Source organism: Carcharodon carcharias (genome assembly GCF_017639515.1).
Source record: "Carcharodon carcharias isolate sCarCar2 chromosome 35 unlocalized genomic scaffold, sCarCar2.pri SUPER_35_unloc_15, whole genome shotgun sequence".
NCBI lineage: Eukaryota > Metazoa > Chordata > Chondrichthyes > Lamniformes > Lamnidae > Carcharodon > Carcharodon carcharias.
In genome coordinates, this window is record NW_024470707.1 from 146,982 (window position 1) to 163,482 (window position 16,501).

Consider the following 16,501-nt stretch of genomic DNA (forward strand, 5'->3'; position numbering starts at 1 on the left):
GAGAGGGGACTGAGAGACACCAGTCAGTGTACAGATATCTCCCTGAGCAAGAGGAATGAGAGACAGCAGTCAGTGTACAGATATCTCCCTGAGAGAGGGAGGGACTGAGAGACACCAGTCAGTTCACAGATATCTCCCTGAGAGAGAGGGGACTGAGAGACGCCAGTAAGTGTAAAGTTATGTCCCTGACAGAGAAGGACTGAGAGCCATCAGTCACTGTACAGGTATATCCCTGAGAGAGAGGGATTGAGAGAGACCAGTCAGTGTACAGATATCTCTCTAAGAGAGAGAGGGACTGAGAGACACCAGTCAGTGTACAGATAACTCTCTGAGAGAGAGAGGGACTGAGAGACACCAGTCAGTGTACAGATATCCCCCTGAGAGAGAGAGGGGACTGAGAGACACAAGCCAGTGTAAAGATATTTCCCTGAGAGAGGAGACAGAGAGACACCAGTCAGTGTACAGATATTTCCCTGAGAGAGGAGACAGAGAGACACCAGTCAGTGTACAGATATCTCCCTGAGGGAGAGGGTCTGAGAGACACCAGTCAGTGTACAGATATCTCCCTGAGAGAGAGTGGACTGGGAAACCAGTCAGTGTACAGATATCTCCCGGAGAGAGAGGGACTAAGAGACACCAGTCAGTGTACAGATATCACCCTGAGAGAGAGAGGGGACTGAGGGACACCAGTCAGTGTACAGATATCCCCCTGAGAGAGAGAGGGGACTGAGAGACACAAGCCAGTGTAAAGATATTTCCCTGAGAGAGGAGACAGAGAGACACCAGTCAGTGTACAGATATTTCCCTGAGAGAGGAGACAGAGAGACACCAGTCAGTGTACAGATATCTCCCTGAGGGAGAGGGTCTGAGAGACACCAGTCAGTGTACAGATATCTCCCTGAGAGAGAGTGGACTGGGAAACCAGTCAGTGTACAGATATCTCCCGGAGAGAGAGGGACTAAGAGACACCAATCAGTGTACAGATATCTCGGTGAGAGAGAGGGGACTGAGAGAAAACAGTCAGTGTACAGATATCTCCCTGAGAGACGGACAGACAGACACCAGTCAGTGTAAAGGTATTTCCCTGAGGGAGAGGGACTGAGAGACACCAGTCAGTGTACAGATATCTCCCTGAGGGTGAGGGACCTAGAGACATCAGTTAGTGTACAGTTATCTCCCTGAGAGGGAGAGGGGACTGAGAGACACCAGTCAGTGTACAGATATCTCCCTGAGAGAGAGAGAGGGACTGAGAGACACCAGACAGTGTACAGATATCTCCCTGTGAGAGAGGAGAATGAGAGACACCAGTCAGTGTACAGATTCCTCCCTGAGAGAGAGAGGGACTGAGAGACACCAGTCAGTGTACAGTTATCTCCCTGAGAGAGAGAGGGACTGAGAGACACCCGTCAGTGTACAGTTATCTCCCTGAGAGAGAGAGGGACTGAGAGACACCAGTCAGTGTACTGATATCTCCTTGAGGGAGAGGGACTGAGAGACACCAGTTAGTGTTCAGTTATCTCCCTGAGAGGGAGAGGGGACTAAGAGATACCAGTCAGTGTACAGATATCTCCCTGAGAGAGGGGACTGAGAGACACCAGTCAGTGTACAGATATCTCCCTGAGAGAGAGGGACTGAGAGATACCAGTCAGTGTACAGATATCTCCCTGAGAGAGAGGGACTGAGAGACTCCAGTCAGTGTACAGATATCTCCCTGAGAGAGAGGGACAAGGAGAAACCAGTCAGCGTAAAGATAACTCACTCCGAGGGAGGGACTGAGAGACTCCAGTCAGTGTTCAGATATCTCCCTGAGAGATGGACAGAGGGACACCAGTCAGTGTGCAGATATCTCAATGAGATAGAGGGACTGACAAACACCAGTCAGTGTACAAATATCTGCCGGAGAGAGAGGGACTGAGAGACAACTGTCAGTGTACAGATATCTCCCTGGGAAAGAGGGGACTGAGAGACACCAGTCAGTGCACAGGTAACTCCCTGAGAGAGAGGGACTGAGAGACACCAGTCAGTGTGCAGATATCTCCCTGAGAGAGAGGGTCAAAGAGACACCAATCAGTTGAAAGATACCTCCATCTGAGAGAAGGACTGAGAGACACCAGTCAGTGTACATATAACTCCCTAAGAAAGATAGGAATGAGAGACACAATTCAGTGCGCAGATAACTGCCTGAGGGAGTGAGAGACTTAGAGACACCAGTCAGTGTACAGATATCTACCTGAGAAAGCGAAGAGAGAGACGCCAGTCAATGTACAGATATCTCCCGGAGGGAGAGTGACTGAGACACAAAATTCCGTGTACAGATTTCTCCCTGAGGTTGAGGGACTAAGAGACATCAGTCAATGTACAGATAGCTCACTGAGAGAGAAGTGACTGTGAGACAGCAGTCAGTGGACAGATATTTGCCTAAGAGAGAGGGGAATAAGAGACGCCTGTCAGTGTACAGATATCTACCTGAAAGACAGAGTGACTTACAGACACCTGTCAGTTTACAGATATCTCACTGAGAGAGGGACTGAAAGACACCAGTCAGTGTACAGGTATCTCCCAGACAGAGAGGGGCCTGAAAGACACCAGTCAGTGTACAGATATCTCCCTGAGAGAGAGGGACTGAGAGACACCAGTCAGTGTACAGATAACTCCCTGAGAGAGAGGGACTGAGAGACACCAGGCAGTGTACACACATCTCCATGAGAGACAAAGGGACTGAGAGACAGCAGTCAGTGTACAGATATCTATCTCCCTAAAAGAGTTGGGAATGAGAGACAAAAGTCATTGCACAGATAACTGCCTGAGAGAGAGAGAGACTTAGAGACACCAGTCAGTGTACAGATATCTCAATGAGAGAGGGACTGAGAGACATCAGTCAGTGTTCAGATATCTCCCAAAGAGAGAGGCGACTGAAAGAAACCAGTCAGTGTACAGATATCTCCCAGAGAGAGAGAGAGACTGAGAGACAGCATTCAGTGTACAGATCTCTCGCTGAGAGAGAGAGACTGAGAGACACCAGTCAGTGTACAGATATCTCCCTGAGAGAGAGAGACTGAGAGACAGCATTCAGTGTACAGATCTCTCGCTGAGAGAGACGGACTGAGAGACAGCAGTCAGTGTACAGATATCTCCCTGAGAGAGAGGGACTGAGAGACACCAGTCAGTGTGCAGACACCTCACTGAGAGAGGGGTGACTGAGAGACAGCAGTAAGTTTACAGATATCTCCCTGAGAGAGAGTGGACTGAGAGACACCAGTCAGTGCAGAGATATCTCCCTGAGAGATGGACTGAGAGACACGAGTCAGTGTACAGATACCTCACTGAGAGAGACATGACTGAGAGACAGCAGTCAGTGTACAGATAACTTCCTGAGAGAGAGGGACTGAGAGACAGCAATCAGAGTACAAATAACTCCCTAAGACAGAGGGGAATGAGAGACACTAGTCACTGTACAGATATCAGCCTGAGAGACAGAGAGACTTAGAGACACCTGTCAGCTTACAGATATCTCATTGAGAGAGGGACTGAAAGACACCAGTCAGTGTACAGATATCTCCCTGAGAGAGAGTGGACTGAGAGACACCAGTCAGTGTTCAGATATCTCCCTGAGAGATGGACTGAGGGACACCAGTCAGTGTGCAGATATCTCAATGAGATAGAGGGACTGACAAACACCAGTCAGTGTACAAATATCTGCCGGAGAGAGAGGGACAAAGAGACACCTGTCAGTGTTCAGATATCTCCCTGGGAGAGAGGGTCAAAGAGACATCAGTCAGTTGAAAGATACCTCCATCTGAGAGAAGGACTGAGAGACACCAGTCAGTGTACATATAACTCCCTAAGAAAGATAGGAATGAGAGACACAATTCGGTGCACAAATAACTGCCTGAGGGAGAGAGAGACTTAGAGACACCAGTCAGTGTACAGATATTTCCCTGAGAAAGCGAACAGAGAGACGCCAGTCAGTGTACAGATATCCACCCTGAGGGTGAGGGACTGATACACACCAGTCAATGTACAGATATCTCCCGGAGGGAGAGTGACTGAGACACAAAATTCCGTGTACAGATTTCTCCCTGAGGTTGAGGGACTAAGAGACATCAGTCAATGTACAGATACCTCACTGAGAGAGAAGTGACTGCGAGACAGCAGTCAGTGGACAGATATTTGCCTAAGAGAGAGGGGAATAAGAGACGCCTGTCAGTGTACAGATATCTGCCTGAAAGACAGAGTGACTTACAGACACCTGTCAGTTTACAGATATCTCACTGAGAGAGGGACTGAAAGACACCAGTCAGTGTACAGATATCTCCCAGACAGAGAGGGGCCTGAAAGACACCAGTCAGTGTACAGATATTTCCCTGAGAGAGAGAGGGACTGAGAGACAGCAGTCATTGTACAGATATCACCCTGTGAGAGGGACTGAGAGACACGAGTCAGTGTACAGATACCTCACTGAGAGTGACATGACTGAGAGACAGCAGTCAGTGTACAGATAACTCCCTGAGAGAGACGGACTGAGAGACACCAGTCAGTGTACAGATATCTCCCTGAGATAGAGGTGACTGAGAGACAGTAGTCAGTGTACAGATATCTCCCTGAGAGAGAGGGACTGAGAGACACCAGTCAGTGTGCAGACACCTCACTGAGAGAGAGGTGACTGAGAGACAGCAGTAAGTTTACAGATATCTCCATGAGAAAGAGAGGGGACTGAGAGACACCAGTTAGTGTACAGAAATCTCCCTGAGAGAGAGGGTCAAAGAGACACCAGTCAGTGTAAAGATATTTCCCTGAGAGAGTGGGGACTGAGAGACACCAGTCAGTGTACAGATATCTCCCTGAGAGATAGAGGGATTGCGAGACACCAGTCAGTGTACAGCTATCTCCCTATGAGAGAAGCGACTGAGAGTCACCAGTCAGTGTACAGATATCAAACAGAGTGATAGGAGCTGAGAGACACCAGTCACTATACAGATATCTCCATGAGAGAGAGGGGACTGAGAGACACCAGTCAGTGAACTGTTATCCCCCTGAGAGAGAGAGGGGACTGAGAGACACCAGTCACTGTACAGGTATCTCCCTGACAGAGAGGGGACTGAGAGACACCAGTCAGTGTACAGATATCTCCCTGAGAGAGAGGGACTGAGACACACAAGTCAGTGTACAGGTATCTCCCTGAGAGAGAAGGACTGAGAGACACCAGTGCACGAATATCTCCCTTTGATAGAAGCAACTGAGAGACACCGGTCAGTGTACAGATATCTCTGTGAGAGAGAGAGGGACTGAGAGACACCAGTCAGTGTACAGATATCTCCCTGTGCGAGAGGGGACTGAGATACACCAGTCAGTGTACAGATATCTCCCTGAGAGAGAGAGGGGACTTAGAGACACCAGTCAGTGTACAGAAATCTCCTTGAGAGAGATGGGACTGAGAGACACCAGTCAGTGTACAGATATCTCCCTGAGAGAGAGAGGGGACAGAGAGACACCAGTCAGTGTACAGCTATCTCCCTATGAGAGAAGCGACTGAGATACAGCAGTCGGTATACAGATATCTCCCAGAGAGAGAGAGTCACCAGTCAGTGAACAGGTATCTGCCTGAGAGAGAAAGGGGGGACTGAGAGACACCAGTCAATGTACAGATATCTCCCTGAGAGAGAGAGGGAACTGAGAGACACCAGTCAGTGTCCAGTTATCTCCCTATTAGAGAAGCGACTGAGATACACTAGTCATTATACAGATATCTCCCAGATATAGAGGGACTGAGAGACACCAGTCAATGCAAAGATACCTCCCTGAGAGGGAGGGACTGAGAGACACCAGTGTACAGATATCTCCCTGAGAGAGAAGGGACTGAGAGACACCAGTCAGTGCAAAGATACCTCCCTTTGAGAGAGGGACTGAGAGACACCAGTGTACAGATATCTCCCTGAGAGAGAAGGGACTGAGAGACACCAGTCAGTGTACAGATATCTACCTGAGAGAGAAGGGACTGAGAGACACCATTCAGTGTACAGATATCTCCCTGAGAGAGAAGGGACTGAGAGACACCAGTCAGTATACAGATATCTCCCTAAGAGAGAGGGACTGAGAAACGCCTGTCAGTGTACAGATATGTCCCTGAGAGAGATTGAGTTCGAGATACCAGTCTGCGTACAGATAACACCCAGAGGCAGAGAGTGCCTGAGAGACACCAGTCAGTGTACAGATATCTCGCTATGAGAGAAGTGACTGAGAGACACCAGTCAGTGTACAGATATCTCCCTGAGAGAGAGGGACTGAGAGACACCAGTCAGTGTACAGATATCTCCCTGAGAGAGAGAGGGACTGAGAGACACCAGTCAGTGTCCAGTTATCTCCCTATCAGAGAAACGACTGAGAGACACTAGTCATTACACAGATATCTCCCAGATATAGAGGATTCTCGCTGAGAGAGAGAGATGGACTGAGAGACACCAGTGAGTGTACATATTTCTCCGTAAGAGACATTGACTTAGAGACACCAGTCAGTATACAGATATCACACTGAGAGTGGGGACAGAGAGACACCAGTGTACAGATATCTCCCTGAGAGAGAGATGTACGGCGAGACACATGTCAGTGTACAGATATCAACCTGAGTGATAGGACCTGAGAGACACCAATCACTAAACAGCTATCTACATGAGAGAAGGGGACTGAGAGACACCAGTCAGTGAACTGTTATCCCACTGAGAGAGAGAGGGAACTGAGAGACACCAGTCAGTGTACAGATATCTCCCTGAGAGAGAGGGACTGAGAGACACCAGTCAGTGTACAGATATCTCCCTGAGAGAGAGGGGACTGAGGGACACCAGTCAGTGCACAGATATCTCCCTGAGAGAGAGGGGACTGAGAGACACCAGTCAGTGAACAGGTATCACTCTGAGAGAGGGGGACTGAGAGGCACCAGTCAGTGTACAGATATCTCCCTGAGAGAGAGAGTGAGAGACTGAGAGACAGCAGTCAGTGTACAGGTAGCTCCCCGAGAGAGACATAGGAGTGAGAGACAACAGACAGTAAACAGATATCTCCCTATGGAGAAGCGAATGAGAGACACAAGTCAGTATACAGATATCCCCCTGAGACAGGTGACTGAGAGACACCAGTCAGTGTACAGATATCTCCCTGAGAGTGAGGGGACTGAGAGACACCAGTCAGCGTACAGATATCTCCCTGAGAGAGAGAGGGACTGAGAGACACCAGTCAGTGTACAGATATCTCCCTGAGAGAGAGAGGGACTGAGAGACATCAGTCAGTGTACAGATATCTCCCTGAGAGAGATAGGGGATTGAGAGACACCAGTCAGTGTACAGATATCTCCCTGAGAGAGAGAGGGACTGAGAGACACCAGTCAGTGAACAGGTATCACTCTGAGAGAGGGGGACTGAGAGACACCAATCAGTGTACAGATATCTCCCTGAGAGAGAGGGACTGAGAGACACCAGTCAGTGTACAGATATCTCCATGAGAGAGGGACTGAGAGACACAAGTCTGTGTACAGATGTCTCCCTTAGAGAGAGGGACTGAGAGACACCAGTGTACAGATATCTCCCTGAGAGAGAGGGGACAGAGAGACACCATTCTCTGTACAGATATGTCCCTGAGACAGGTGACTGAGAGACACCAGTCAATGTACAGATATCTCCCTGAGAGAGAGGGACTGAGAGACGCCTGTCAGCGTACAGATATCGCCCTGAGAGAGACTGAGTTAGAGATACCCGTCTGCGTACAGATAACTCCCAGAGACAGAGAGGGGCCTGAGAGATACCAGTCAGTGTACAGATATCTCGCTATGAGAGAAGGAACTGAGAGACACCAGTCACTGTATAGAGATCACCCTAAGAGAGGGGACTGCGAAACACTAGTCAGTGTACAGATATCTCCATGAGAGACATTGACTTAGAGACACAAGTCAGTGTACAGAAATCCCCTTGAGAGAGTGGGGACTGATAGACACGAGTCAATGTACAGATATCAACCTGAGAGAGAGGGACTGAGAGACACGAGTCAGTGTACAGATATCTCCCTGAGAGAGAGGGACTGAGAGACACCAGTCAATGTACAGATATCTCCCTGGGAGAGAGGGGACTGAGAGACACCAGTGAGTGTATATATATCTCCGTGAGTGACATTGACTTAGAGAAACCAGTCAGTGTACAGATATCACCCTGAGAGTGGGGACAGAGAGACACCAGTGTACAGATATCTCCCTGAGTGAGAGAGGGACTGCGAGACATCAGACAGTGTACAGATATCAACCTGAGGGATAGGAGCTGAGAGACACCGCTCCTTATTCAGATATCACCATGAGAGAGAGGGGACTGAGAGACATCAGTCAGTGAACTGTTATCCCCCTGAGAGAGAGATGGTTCTGAGAGACAACAGTCAGTGTATGGTTATCTCCCTTTGAGAGAAGCAACTGAGAGACACCGGTCAGTGTACAGATATCTCCGTGAGAGAGAGAGAAACTGAGAGACACCAGTCAGTGTACAGATATCTGCCTGAGAGAGAGGATCTGAGAGACACCAGTTAGTGCACAGTTATCTACCTGAGAGAGATGGGACTGAGAGACACCAGTCAGTGTACAGATATCTCCCTGAGAGAGAGGGATTGCAAGACACCAGTCAGTGTACAGCTATCTCCCTATGGGAGAAGCGACTGAGAGACACCAGTCAGTGTACAGATATCTCGCCATGAGAGAAGGGACTGAGAGACACCACTCAGTGTATAGCGATCACCCTAAGAGAGCGGATTGCGAGACACCAGTCAGTGTACAGATATCTCCATGAGAGACATTGACTTAGAGACACCAGTTAGTGTACAGAAATCTCCTTGCGAGAGTGGGGACTGAGAGACACCAGTCAGTGCACAGATATCAACCAGAGAGGGGCTGAGAGACACCAGTCAATGTACAGATATCTCTCTGGGAGAGAGGGGACCGAGAAACATCAGTCAGTGCACAAGTATCTCCCTGAGAGCAAGAGACGGACTGAGTGTACGTATATCTCCGTGAGAGACATTGACCTGGAGACACCAGTCAGTATACAGATATCACCCTGAGAGTGGAGACAGCGAGACACCAGTGTACAGATATAACCCTGAGAGAGAGAGGGACTGCGAGACACCAGTCAGAGTACAGATATCACCCTGAGAGAGAGAGGGACTGATAGAAACCAGTCAGTGTACAGATATCAACCGGAGAGAGAGGGACTGAGAGACACCAGTCAGGGAACTGTTATCCCCCTGAGAGAGAAAGGGGACTGAGAGACGCCAGTCAATGAACAGATATGTCTTTGGGAGAGAGGGGACTGAGAAACATCAGTCAGTGCACAGGTATAACACTGAGAGAGAGAGACGGACTGAGTGTACATATATCTCCGTGAGAGACAATGACTTAGAGACACCAGTCAGTTTCCAGATATCACCCTGAGAGTGGGGACAGCGAGACACCAGTCAGTGTACAGATATCTCTCAGAAAGAGGGGGGACTGAGAAACATCAGTCAGTGTGCAGATATCTCGCTGAGAGAGAGAGGGGACTGAGAGACACCACTCAGTGTACAGATATCTCTCAGAGACAGGGGGGACTGAGAGACATCAGTCAGTGTACAGATATCTCCCTGAGAGAGGGGACTGAGAGACTCCAGTCAGTGTACAGATATCTCCCAGAGAGTGAGAGGGACTGAGAGACTCCAGTCAGCGTACAAATATCTCCCTGAGAGAGAGAGGGACTGAGAGACACCAGTCAGTGCACAGATATCTCCCAGAGAGTGAGAGGGACTGAGAGACTCCAGTCAGCGTACAAATATCTCCCTGAGAGAGAGAGGGACTGAGAGACACCAGTCAGTGCACAGATATCTCCCAGAGAGGGACAGGGACTGAGAGACACCAGTCAGTGTACAGATATCTCCCTGAGAGAGAGGGGACTGAGAGATACAACAGTACGGATATCTCCCTATGAGAGAGGCAACTGAGGGACACCGGTCAGTATACAGATACCTCCCAGAGAGAGAGAGGGGACTGAGAAGCACAAGTTAATGTACCGATATATCCCTGAGAGAAAGGGAGAGACTGATAGAGAGCAGTCAGTGTACAGATATCTCCCTGAAAGAGAGGGTCTGAGAGACACCAGTCAGTGTAAAGATATCTCCCTGAGAGAGACATGGGAGTGAGGGACAACAGACAGTGTCCATCTAACTCGCTAAGAGAGAGGGACTGAGAGACACCAGTCAGTATACAGATATCTCCCAGAGGGAGAGCGGGGACTGAGAGACACCAGTCAGTGCACTGATATCTCCCTGTGAGAGAGGGACTGAGAGACACCAGTCAGTGTACAGAAACCTCCCTGTGAGAGAGGGATTGAGAGACACCAGTCAGTGTACAGATATCTCCCTGAGAGATGGACTGAGAGACACCTGTCAGTGTACAGATGTCTCGCTATGAGAGAAGGAACTGAGAGACACCAGTCAGTGAATAGAGATCACCCTAAGAGAGTGGACAGCGAGAGACCAGTCAGTACACTGATATCAACCTGAGAGAGAGGGGATGAGAGACACCAGTCAGTGTACCGATGTCTCTCTGAGAGAGAGAGTGGGACTGAGAGACACCAGTCAGTGTACTGATATCTCCCTGAGAGAGAGAGATTGGACTGGGAGAGACCAGTAAGTGTACAGCTATCTCCCTGAGAGAGAGGAGCCTGAGAGACACCATTCAGTGTACAGATATCTCCCTGAGAGAGAGAGGAGACTGAGAGACACCAGTCAGTGTACAGATATCTCCCTGAGAGAGAGAGAGGGGACTGAGAGACACCAGTCAGTGTACAGTTATCTCCCTGAGAGAGAGAGGGACTGAGAGACACCAGTCAGTGTACAGATATCTCCCTGAGAGAGAGAGGGGACTGAGAGACACCAGTCAGTGTACAGATATCTCCCTGAGAGAGAGAGAGACTGAGAGACACCAGTCAGTGTACAGATATCTCCCTGAGAGAGAGAGGAGACTGAGAGACACCAGTCAGTGTACAGATATCTCCCTGAGAGTGAGAGGTGACTGAGGGACACCAGTCAGTGTACAGATATCTCCCTGAGAGAGGGAGATTGGACTGGGAGAGACCAGTCAGTGTACAGATATCTCCCTGAGAGAGAGAGGTGACTAAGAGACACCAGTCAGTGTACAGATATCTCTCTGAGAGATAGGGACCATGAGACACCAGTCAGTGTACAAATATCTCCCTGAGAGAGAGAGAGAGAGGGACTGAGAGACACCAGTCAGTGTATCGGTATCTCTTAAACGTCCTGTTTATCATTCATTTCCAGCGTGGACTTGTTTGTGAACAGTTTCCGTCTCTAAACACAATTACATGCCTGCCTGACCCAAATGGATATTTTCAGAGATCACATCACAAGTTGTGTAATTAAACAGAATTAACTTCAGGAAAAATGGTGACAACTCTGTGTTTCTGAGACCCTGAATCCACAGTCGCTCTGACAGTGCGGCTCTCCCTCAGCACTGACCCTCCGACAGTGCGGCTCTCCCTCAGCACTGACCCTCCGACAGCGCGGCGCTCCCTCAGCACTGACCCTCCGACAGCACGGCGCTCCCTCAGCACTGACCCTCCGACAGCACGGCGCTCCCTCAGCACTGACCCTCCGACAGTGCGGCTCTCCCTCAGTACTGACCCTCCGATATCGCAGTGCTGCCTGTGTCCTATAAGACCATAAGACATAGGAGCAGAAATTAGGCCATTCGGCCCATCGAGTCTGCTCCCCCATTCAATCATGGCTGATCAGTTTCTCAACCCCATTCTCCCGCCTTCTCCCCGTAACCTTTGATCCCCTCACCAATCAAGAACCTATCTATCTCGGTCTTAAATACGCTCAATGACCCGGCCTCCACAGCCTTCTGTGACAATGAATTCCATAGATTCACCACTCTCTGGCTAAGGAAGTTTCTCCTCATCTCTGTTCTAAAAGGTCTTCCCTTTACTCTGAGGCTGTGCCCTCGGGTCCTAGTCTCTCCTACTAATGGAAACATCTTCCCCACGTCCACTCTATACAGGCCTTTCAGTATTCTCTAAGTTCCAATCAGATCCCCCCTCATCCTTCTAAACTCCATCGAGTATAGACCCAGAGTCCTCAAACCTTCCTCATATGTTAAGCCTTTCATTCCTGGGATCGTTCTCGTGAACCTCCTCTGGATCCTCTCCAGGGCCAGAACATCCTTCCTGAGATACGGGGCCCAAAATTGTTCACAATATTCTAAATGTGGTCTGACCAGAGCCTTATAAAGCCTCAGCAGCCCATCCCTGCTTTTATATTCTAGTCCTCTCGAAATAAATACCAACATTGCATTTGCCTTCCTAACTACCGACTCAACCTGCAAGTTAAACTTAAGAGAATCCTGGACTAGGACTCCCAAGTCCCTTTGCACTCCAGATTTCTGAATTCTCTCCCCATTTAGAAAATAGTCTCTGCCTCTATTCTTCCTACCAAAGTGCATGACCTCACACTTCCCCACGTTGTATTCCATCTGCCACTTTGCCCATTCTCCTAACCTGTCCAAATCATTCTGCAGCCTCCCCGCCTCCTCAATACTACCTGTCCCTCCACCTATCTTTGTATCATCTGCAAACTGAGCCAGAATGCCCTCAGTTCCTTCATCTAGATCATTAATATATAAAGTGAAAAGTTGTGGTCCCAACACTGATCCCTGTGGAACTCCACTAGTCACCGGCCGCCATCCTGAGAAGGACCCCCTTATCCCCACTCTCTGCCTCCTGCCAGACAGTCAATCTTCTATCCATGCTAGTACCTTGCCTCTAACACCATGGGCTCTTATCTCACTGATCAGCCTCCTGTGTTGCACCTCGTCAAAGGCCTTCTGGAAGTCCAAGTAGATAACATCCATTGGCTCTCCTTTGTCTAACCTACTCGTTATCTCCTCAAAGAATTCTAACAGATTTGTCAGGCATGACCTCCCCTTGATGAAGCCATGCTGACTTTGCCCTATTTTACCATGCACTTCCAAGTATTCGGAAATCTCATCCTTAATAATGGACTCTAAAATCTTACCAATGACTGAAGTCAGGCTAATCGGCCTGTAATTTCCCGTCTTTTGCCTCACTCCCTTCTTAAACAGGGGGGTTACATTAGTGATTTTCCAGTCCTCTGGGATCCTCCCTGACTCCAGTGATTCCTGAAAGATCACCACTAACGCCTCCACTATCTCCTTCAGAACTCTGAGGTGTAATCCATCTGGTCTAGGTGATTTATCCACCTTCAGACCTTTCAGTTTTCCTAGCATCTTCTCCTTGGTAATAGCCACCATACTCACCTCTGCCCCCCTGACTCTCTTGAACTTTGGGGATGTTACCCGTGTCTTCCACCGTGAAGACTGACGCAAGGTACCTATTCAGTTCCTCCGCCATTTCTCTGTTCCCCACTATTACTTCTCCAGCATCATTTTCCAGCAGCCCAATGTTTACTTTTGCCTCTCTCTTACCCTTTATATATCTAAACAATCTCTTGCAATCTTCTTTTATATTCCTGGCTAGTTTCCCCTCATATTTAATCTTCTTCCTCCTTATTTCTTTTGTAGTTGTCCTCTGTTGGTCTTTGTAGGCTTCCCAATCCCTTGGCTTCCCACTGCTCTTCGCCGCATTGTATGCTTTCTCTTTAGCTTTTATGCTGTCCCTCACTTCCCTTGTCAGCCATGGTTGCCTCGTCCTCCCTTTAGTATGCTTCTTCTTCCTAGGAATGAATTTCTGCTGTGTCTCCCAAATTACTCCCAGAAACGCCTGCCATTGCTGTTCCACTGTCTTTCCTGCTAGGCTCATCTCCCAGTCAATTCTGGCCAGCTCCTCCCTCACGCCTCTGTAATTGCCGCCTTGTGGGAACTGGAGCAAAATTTGGGACCCTCTGACATGGATGTAAATCAGGGGCAGGCCTGATCCCTGTCTCCACGAGCAGGAGTGATTTGCCAGGCATGTTTTTGAACGTGTTGAGATCGAGACTGCTTGACATTATCATTCGAGTGTGACACACATCCTTGTGAATGAATCACGTCTACCTTCAAACTGGTTCGGCCTGTCGCCGGATGTAATCATTATGTAAAACTCAGCACATCACAGGTTCAACTCTTGTGTTCAAACTCTGCTTCCACAGTGTCCTAACTGACACCGAGTCCTCTTCACCCATCACACTTGTTGTTCTCTCTGACCCACACTGCATCCCGATCCTTAATGGCACCATTTTAATATTCCTCTTCTTCCTTTCAAATACCCCCATTGGCCATTCATGCCCTCCCTTCTCAGGTACGGGTCCCACACACACACACTGACTCTCACTTGGGTACGTGTCCCACACACACTGACTCTCACTGGGGTACGGGTCCCACACACACACTGACTCTCACTGGGGTATGGGTCCCACACACACTGACTCTCACTGGGGTACGTGTCCCACACACACTGACTCTCACTGGGGTACGGGTCCCACACACACACTGACTCTCACTGGGGTATGGGTCCCACACACACTGACTCTCACTGGGGTACGTGTCCCACACACACTGACTCTCACTGGGGTACGGGTCCCACACACGCTGACTCTCACTGGGGTACGGGTCCCACACACACACACACTGTCTCTCACTGGGGTACGGGTCCCACACACACTGACTCTCACTGGGGTACGGGTCCCACACACACTGACTCTCACTGGGGTACGGGTCCCAAACACACTGACTCTCACTGGGGTACGGGTCCCACACACACTGAATCTCACTGGGGTACGGGTCCCACACTCACACTGACTCTCACTGGGGTACGGGTCCCACACACACACTGACTCTCACTGGGGTACGGGTCCCAAACACACTGACTCTCACTGGGGTACGGGTCCCACACACACACTGACTCTCACTGGGGTACGGGTTCCACACACACACTGACTCTCACTGGGGTACGGGTCCCACACACACGCTGACTCTCACTGGGGTACGGGTCCCACACACACTGACTCTCACTGGGGTACGGGTCCCACACACACTGACTCTCACTGGGGTGCGGGTCCCACACACACACTGACTCTCACTGGGGTACGGGTCCCACACTCACACTGACTCTCACTGGGGTACGGGTCCCACACACACACTGACTCTCACTGGGGTACGGGTCCCACACACACACTGACTCTCACTGGGGTACGGGTCCCACACACACTGACTCTCACTGGGGTATGGGTCCCACACACACTGACTCTCACTGGGGTACGGGTCCCAAACACACTGACTCTCACTGGGGTACGGGTCCCACACACACTCTGACTCCCTCTGGTGTACGGGTCCCACACACACACTGACTCTCACTGGGGTACGGGTCCCACACACACACTGACTCTCACTGGGGTACGGGTTCCACACACACACTGACTCTCACTGGGGTACGGGTCCCACACACACACTGACTCTCACTGGGGTACGGGTCCCACACTCACACTGACTCTCACTGGGGTACGGGTCCCACACCCACACTGACTCTCACTGGGGTACGGGTTCCACACACACACTGACTCTCACTGGGGTACGGGTCCCACACACACACTGACTCTCACTGGGGTACGGGTCCCACACACACACTGACTCTCACTGGGGTACGGGTCCCACACACACACTGACTCTCACTGGGGTACGGGTCCCAAACACACTGACTCTCACTGGGGTACGGGTCCCACACACACTGACTCTCACTGGGGTACAGGTCTCACACACACACTGACTCTCACTGGGGTACGGGTCCCACACACACACTGAATCTCACTGGGGTACAGGTCTCACACACACACTGACTCTCACTGGGGTACAGGTCCCACACACACACTGACTCTCACTGGGGTACGGGTCCCACACACACTGACTCTCACTGGTGTACGGGTCCCACACAAACCTGCAGCAGCTGTGGACGAAGGCCTTACACAGTCAGTGCTGGTGGGCTATTCGACTTTGGGAGGCGTCGCGGCGCTGCGATTCGGGCTCTGACTGGCCGGGTCGTGGGGGGAGGGGGGGTATGGATTTTGCGTGAAGCAAATCGTCCCTGGAACGTCTCGCGCCCCCTCCCTCCTCCTCCATCCCACCACCACCCTCGTGCCCGCCCCCTACCCCCCCACCACCCCCCCACCACCCTCTGCCGGACCCCGCACACGTACCTTGCGCAGCCGGGTGCAGCTGGACTTGACGTTGTACTCCACGCGGGCCTCCTGGGTGTTGGGGGAAGAGTAGCAGGCCTGCCGGGCCCCCTCGATGTACCGGTCCACGATGCCCAGCGGGTAGAGGCAGAGGGCGGCCCGGTCCGTGGGCCGTGCCTGGAGTGGGTGGTGGGGGGTGTCCCCCTCGGCGAAGAGGGCGAAGAGGGCGCTCCCGCCGGCCGCCCCGGCGGCGCCCAGGACCCCGGCCAGGGCCAGCTCGGAACCCCGGCCGGGGAACCCC

The 16,501-nt window shown here is 50.7% G+C and overlaps 1 protein-coding gene across 1 annotated transcript in view; it reads right to left on the reverse strand.

Moving 5' to 3' along the window:
- The window catches only part of LOC121274196 (plexin-B1-like), a 158,580-nt gene that overhangs the window by 138,396 nt on the left and 3,683 nt on the right, over positions 1-16,501 (reverse strand). Inside the window, exon 2 of the mRNA XM_041181394.1 lies at positions 16,222-16,501. This exon is cut by the window's right edge and continues 815 nt beyond it. Within this exon, the coding sequence (XP_041037328.1) occupies positions 16,222-16,501 (280 nt within the window). The remainder of the gene's footprint in view (positions 1-16,221) is intronic.